This window comes from Gekko japonicus, unplaced genomic scaffold (genome assembly GCF_001447785.1).
Source record: "Gekko japonicus isolate JY-2015 unplaced genomic scaffold, Gekko_japonicus_V1.1 scaffold170, whole genome shotgun sequence".
Lineage (NCBI taxonomy): Eukaryota > Metazoa > Chordata > Lepidosauria > Squamata > Gekkonidae > Gekko > Gekko japonicus.
Window position 1 is genome coordinate 413,196 of NW_015160212.1, and position 7,169 is coordinate 420,364.

Below are 7,169 nucleotides of genomic sequence, written 5' to 3' on the forward strand. Positions count from 1 at the left end.
GGCCCCCCCCCCCCCCCCGCGAATCGCCGCAGGCCGGCCGAGGGCCGAGAGCTGCTGCCGGGGCGAGCCGGTCGGTGCGTGCGGATCGCGTGGCGGCCCCCCGAGATCTATCCAGAGCGCGCCTTCCGAAGACGGGCGCTTCTGCAGCCCTCCGGCGGGCGGCCTTCGGGAGGAGCGGCCCCGCCCGCCCGCGCCTTCCGGTTGGTGGACCTCTGGGCTGTCTTGGCACTGGGGTGGTGGGGAAGGTTGCCAGCTCCCGGCTGGCGAGACGCCTGGAGATTTGGGAGCGGGCGGGACGCCGTCGAGCCCCCTTTCCGAAGCAGCCATCTTCTCCAGGAGGTATTCGAATCCTCAGGCTCCGTGTACAACATGGATTGTGTGCTAAGGCTGAAATAAGCAGGTCACTTTACACAAACCATACAATATTTGCATTGTGTCGGTTGCTGTAAAGGTTCAGGACGTCCCCCCTGTCTTGCCAGCTTCCTGTTGTGAACCGCCAGTCTCTTGAAATGTTGTGCACCAGTTTCCTTTGGTTCCTATTTTTTGAAGCTTGTGCTTGGATCATACCCTTTCAGCAGCCGAGGCAATACAGATATTGTTTACAGAAGTTACATGTTAAGAAAAGCAATTTCTGTATTGTTAAGCGAATACTTTTATAAGCAATGTATGACCTCCAACTCTTGGGGCTTTAGTGGGTTTTCTTTCCTTTTTCCTATAGTTGTAGATTCCCTCCCTAATTTCATTGTAGGTTTTAGAAAATGCAAATAAAAAAGTCCCCAACGGGGGCCAAAAAAAAGAAAGAAAGAAAGAAGAAGAATTCAATCTTAATATACAATTCATTGTAGACGGGTGCTTTAGGATTTGAATACTGCCCTCCAAACCACGGGCCTTCTGTTGTAGTAACATTTTCTCCAAGGGGGTCTCATCTCTCTCATCGGGAGATTGGCTGTAATTTCAGGAGATTTCCGGGCCACATCTGGAGGTTGGCACCTGTACAACGGGACATCTTGGAGGGCAGTCCTCATTCCTGAGTGGGTGTCTGGAGGGCTCTGTCAACAACGCACAATTCCGCAGTGTCAGGATTGGCTAGCTTGCCTGGTCTTGGATGCCAGCGGCACAGATGAGGGGCCCAGGACATGGGAGCATGTGCGCAGGAGTTGGGTTCTGAGGGCTGCTGGAGACCAGCCATTGCAGTGGTGTGATTGGACTGCCTGTCTCTTTAGATTTCTCCACATAGCACTGTTAAGGTGGGGCGTTGGATTGGGACCATGGGGGTGTTAACTCAGCCCCCGTGCTTCTTGCTGACAAAAATGGGCCCCTGGGGTTCTGTTCTCTCTCCCTCTCTGCTGTTTTCTCTATAAAGACAAGTAGCCTCTTTAGAGGACTTCTCTAAACTGGGGGAAGTGTTTGTGTGTATGTGTGCACGCACACGCATGTGTAGCATTAAGCCTCTCTTGCCAGATGCTTTGTTCCTGATTCAAGTTCCCATCCCCATGAATGCTGTCCAAAGATGGAAGACCCAGTCCTGGATATCCCAGACCTCTTCTGATGTGTTCGGTTGGGTAGCCAATCAGTGTTCCCTCTAAGCTTGAGTTAGTGTGAGCCGGCGCACCGTTTTTTAGCCTCCAGCTCACACATTTTTTGTCTCCGCTCAGGAAGGAGGGCTCCAGAACAAACTGATTTATGCAGCAGCCAAATTGCTCGCTCACAACTTCAATGCCAGTCACTCGCAAAGTAGCATTTTTGCTCACAAGGCCCCACAGCTCAGAGGGAGCCTTGGTAGCCATGCTGGTCTGAAGCAACAGAACAAAGTTCGAGTCCGGAGGGACTTTTAAGACCAACTTTTTAATTCAAGGTATAAGCTTTCATGTGCACACACACACGTTTTCAGATACATTTTGTGCGCACGCGCAAAGGCTTATCCCTTGAATAACACTTTGTGGGTCTTGAAGGTGCCACTGGACGCCAACTTTGTTCTTGTCTGATGTGGTTCTTGGTTATATGTTCTGGGCTGAGGACAGAGCATTTCTAGTCTTTCCCACTAGAGGGCAGCAGTTGCAACATCCCAGGTAGTTGCGCAATCCTCAAGGGAGGAAGAAAGTTAATGATTGGAGGCGTTCCTGCATGCTCAGGTTTGGGATGGGCACTTCTGCAAAGTGGATCCCCAAAGCTGACGACGTGATAAATCTGTTGGCCCTTATTGCCGCCCAAGGAGACCTGTTATCTGAGCCCACAGCAGTCCAGATAGCTTTAGAGAGAAACTGCTCCATCTTTTCCTCCCACTGATTTCCCCCCAGAAGCCGGAGCGACTGCCTGGTGCGCTCTCCCTGCCTTTCTATAGTCAGAAGCCTCAGAGGTTTGCCTTCCTTGAAGCACTTCCAGGGGAATAACCATGCCGGTCTGTTGCGCTTGACGGGAGTCCCTTTTTTCCGTAGCACTTTAAAGGTTGACAACATTTTGTTCCTCTCATCAGTCATGTAAAATGGAGCTTCAGGTGGCGGAATTGGTTAGGGGAGAAAGCGTTTTGAATGGTGGGGTTAAAAAGACCATGAAAACTGCTACCCGCAGACGCCTGTTCTGCGCCGGTTGTTGACTGCTCGGTTCAGGCACAATCGGTGGCTGCGTCTGTCTTAAACGTGTCTGTTGGCTCCTCCCTCAGCATTGTCTCACCGGCCCTCCTTTTCAGATTCCCCCCCCCCCGCCCGTAACATTCTTGGCTTGCACCCTGCCCTTCTGCACGGAGGTCAGGATACGAACTCCTGGCCCAGGGTGTTTCCTTTGCAGTTGAGTTCACACGTTTTGCCGTATTTCACAGGCTGTCTGAACGCTTCTTCCTATAAAAGAGCTAGATTCCAATCCAATAGGATCTTAGAGACCAACAGGATTTCATCAGTATCTGACCCAAGGGAGTTTTGACTCTCGAAAGTTTATACCCTGAAAACCTTTGTTGGTCTCCAGGGTGCTACTGGGTTCGAATCTAGTTCAGCCAGTATCTAGTTCAGCCACTATCATAATAAATTGGTGGTGCGACCTCATCTGGAATACTGTGTGCAATTCTGGTCACCCCACCTCAGAAAGGATATTGTGGCCTTGGAAAAAGTGCAGAAAAGGGCAACTCGAATGATAAAAGGGTTGGAACACTTTCCCTATTAAGAAAGGTTGAAGCGCTTGGGGCTCTTTAGCCTGGAGAAATGATGGCTGAGGGGGTGACATGATTGAGGTTTACAAGATTATGCATGGGATGGAGCAGGTAGAGAAAGAAGTCCTTTTCTCCCTTTCTCACCATACAAGAACTTGTGGGCACTCCATGAAATTGCTGAACGGTCAGGTTAGAACGGATCAAAGGAAGTACTTCTTCACCCAAAGAGTGATCAACACATGGAATTCACTACCACAGGAGGTGGTGGCTACAAGCATGGACAGCTTCAAGAGGGAATTAGATAAGCATATGGAGCAGAAGTCCATCAGCCACAAGGTATAGATAGGAACTCTCAGTCTGGGGCAAGGGATGCTTGGGGGGGGGCAACAGTGGGAGGGCTTCTAGTGTCCTGGCTCCTGGACCTCCTGTCGGCACCTGGTATTTTTGGCCACTGTGTGACCCAGAGTGTTGGACTGGATGGGCCATTTGGCCTGATCCAACATTGGCTTCTCTTATGTTCTTTTTATTGTCGACCAACATGGCTGCCCTCTGATACCATTCCTGAAAAAACAGCTTCAGTGGTGCAAGTTTTTGAAAAAAGCCCATTCACATTAAATGCCATTGTTGTAGTTCCTGATCTGCCAAATTTGTGGCATAAACATAACGGGTGGAGGCCACTTTTACCACTCCTGGCGTGCCAAGCGGCACATGCCCCAGATCTACCAGGGGAGGGATATTCTAAGGAATGGGCCAGTTCTTTGTATTTAACAGGGCAAGTTTCACTGAAGGTTGTTTTTTTCTCCTCCCGTAGGTGTATGTTGAAGCTTAAGATCCATCCCTGCCTCCCTGGGACTGAGGGGCGGAAATTCCTATTTATTGACCCTTTGGACTCGCAGCTGACTGAAACGCGTCGGCATTCTTTCTCTCTGGACTGAGCGGCCCTTCCAGGGCGCAAGAGGTCTCCCTGATCTTCACCCACCTTCTCTGCTGCCATGGATACGGAGTCGACCTACTCGGAATACTCCCACTACTCCGGGCACTCCAAAAAGTCCCAGAGGCAAGGGTATGGATGCGTTTGTTGTGTTGTGAGCAGAATTCGCACTGGGGATGGGGCAGGGCGGTCCCTGTTTCTTTGGTGTTCGAGGGTTACGTTGATGGAACACAGCAGAGCCCCAAGGTGGGGCTTGTGGGGGACGACCGTGTCTTTTTTGAAGCTTTGGTTCTGTGCGGAGGATGCGCGAGGGTCTTTGCGTTGCGCTTCCAATCCGTGACGCCCATGTGGTCAGGATCCACCCCAGTTCTTGCTACATCATCACTCCCTGCAAAAGCGTCCCTCCTCCAGGCAGGTTTGTAGTCAGTGAGGGAGAGAAAGAGCATCCTAACAGCCCTGGGGGGGCTCTCCTGCTCCCCCCCCCAGTCTGTTTGGGAAGGTCACTCTGTGCTGAAGCGTACTTGTTTTGCGGGGGGGGGGGGGGAGGGGACACCGGGACACCCCTGCCTTGTAGGGAAGATACAGAAAGTTTTGTTTCAAAGTTGGGTGTTTAAAAAACCCCCTCTGAAACTGTCAACATGACATTGTCGGGGGGGGGGGGAAGGGGGACCCCTTCGTGTGGCATTTTGGACTGCTGTAAGCAACCCCAGCAGCCTGTTTGGTGTCGTGGTTAGGAGCACGGACTCTAAACTGGGAGAACCGGGTTTGATTCCCCACTCCTCTACGTGCAGCCAGCTGGGTGACCTTGGGTCAGTCACAAGTTCTCTCAGAGCTGTTCTCTCAGAGCTGTTCTCTCAAGAGCAGTCCTCGAAAGAGCTCTACCAAACTGGCTTTTTCTCTCCCCCCCCCCCCCAAGGAATGTTCTTGGGCTGAGAACAGACAATGTTTTTTTATTTTATTTAAAACATTTTCATCCCGCCTTTCCACCCAATCAGGATCTGCATGACGACCCAAATAAAAACATTAAAACATTGGAACAAACCAAAACAACATTTTAAAATAATTCAATAAAAACACAGAAGAAACTATACCAGAGGAGGACCAATAGCCATTACTGGGTGTATGCCAAATGAGACCAAAAAAGTCCTCACCCACTGATGGGAGACAGTGATAGAGGGAGACAGACAACGTTTTGGTGTCACGTCCGAGAGGGCCCTTCCTTGGGTTACCACCTGTCTAGCCTCAGGGGGCGGGAGCAGCCAAAGCGGGGCCTCTGAGGATGACGAAGAACTGTGTGTCCCTCCAGTTTTAAGCCAGAAAAATACTGTGCCTCAGACATTAGAAGTTTGGGAAGTATAATGAGCTATTTTTGGGTTCCCTCACACCTAAAACATGGACACCTGTGCAGATACGTTGTCTTTAGGAAGTGTGGCGTTTCCTCTTGCCTGTTGTGTGCATATGTGGCAATAGGGGTGGGCTGAGAGACCGGGGAATGTTCAGTCTGGAGAAGAGGAGGCTGAGGGGGGACAGGATGGCTCTCTGGAAGTATTTGAAGGGCTGTGTCACTTCGAGGAGGGCAGGGAGCTGTTTCTGTGGGCAGCAGAGGAGAGGATTCGCAGTAGTGGGTCTAAATTGAGGGCGGGAAGGTACTGGCTGGATATTAGGGAAAAAAATTTTACACTGAGAGTTGTTCAGCAGTGGAATCGACTGCCTGGGGAGGTGGTGAGCTCCCCCTTGCTGGCAGTCCTTAAGCAGCGGCTGGACAGACACTTGTCAGGGATGCTCTCGGCTGATCCTGCATCGAGCAGGGGGTTGGACTAGATGGCCTGTATGGTGCCCCTTCCAGCCTCTGTGATTTTACGATTCTGTGAGTGCTGGAATCAGTCGCCTCTCCCCAGTCCAGGAAGGGAACCATTTCTCGCGTCTTCCGAGAACTGTAATCTTAATTTGTTGTTGTTGCTGGGGGGGGGGGGGGCTGTTTCCTAGTTATTGGGGAGGGACATCTGTGAGTGAGGAAGTAGAATCTGTCACACACCCTCTTGGCCGGGGACTGACTCGCTGGATAAATGTTCCGCCTGTACCATGGTAACCCTTTGACAAAGGACTCTGGGCAGTGCTGAAAGGAGCGCATTTCCTTGGAGGCCATCTGTTGCTACCTCTTGTTTAACTCCCGTCAGTCTGAGAAACCTAGGATCAGTTTTGCTTCATTTCCGCTGCTTCATTCATTTCACTATCGAACTTTGTCTGACCGGATGCCTCAGGCGTGTTGTTCTTGTCGCTCTCTTTGTGATAGTTTGAGTCTCGGCCCTCCTAGCTCCATTTCCCCTCTCATTTGAACCTCCTCAGCAGGTTGCGTGAGGTAATTTGTGGCAACTGTCGGTGAGGGTAGGTGTGAGATTCCAGGTGCTGTGGCAGTGGGTGGATCCTGACATGCCAAGAATCGCTTTGACAGTCCCTTTAGTACAAGCTACTCTTTGACCTTACTCGCTCCCCCTCCCACCCCCAGCTGTGCAAGGGCAGAAGAAACAGGATCTGTTGACCAGATTCCAAACATTTGGAGGACATGGTTGACCGTAGGGGTGCGGATACTTCTGGTGGTAGGTTGCACAGGGTTGCCACTTTCGGGAAAGTCAGGGTCTTTGACCTTACTCGCTCCCCCTCCCACCCCCAGCTGTGCAAGGGCAGAAGAAACAGGATCTGTTGACCAGATTCCAAACATTTGGAGGACATGGTTGACCGTAGGGGTGCGGATACTTCTGGTGGTAGGTTGCACAGGGTTGCCACTTTCGGGAAAGTCAGGGAAATGAAAATTGGTCAGGGGAAGTCAGGGAAATTGGTCTGAAGTCAGGGAAATTGTGATTAAAATATTTATTTATTTATTTATTTATTTATTTATTTGATTTTTATCCCGCCCTCCCACCAAAGCGGCTCAGGGCGGCTTACAACATTAAAACCAATAAGACAATGCGCCTAAAACAATCTATAACAGTACAATAAAATCGCTATTTACACACAGTACAACATACCCATGGCGGCAACTATAAAGTGCAATCATACTTAGTCTGAGTTGTTAAATGCTTGACAGAATAGCTCCTTCTT

General features: G+C 50.6%; 1 protein-coding gene across 1 annotated transcript in view; it reads left to right on the plus strand.

Moving 5' to 3' along the window:
• The first annotated feature begins 30 nt into the window (after positions 1-30).
• VANGL1 (VANGL planar cell polarity protein 1) overlaps positions 31-7,169 on the plus strand; it is a 73,420-nt gene continuing 66,281 nt past the window's right edge. The window contains exons 1-2 of the mRNA XM_015410009.1: positions 31-200; positions 3,951-4,202. Of these exons, the coding sequence (XP_015265495.1) occupies positions 4,132-4,202 (71 nt within the window). The 5' untranslated portion in view covers positions 31-200; positions 3,951-4,131. The remainder of the gene's footprint in view (positions 201-3,950; positions 4,203-7,169) is intronic.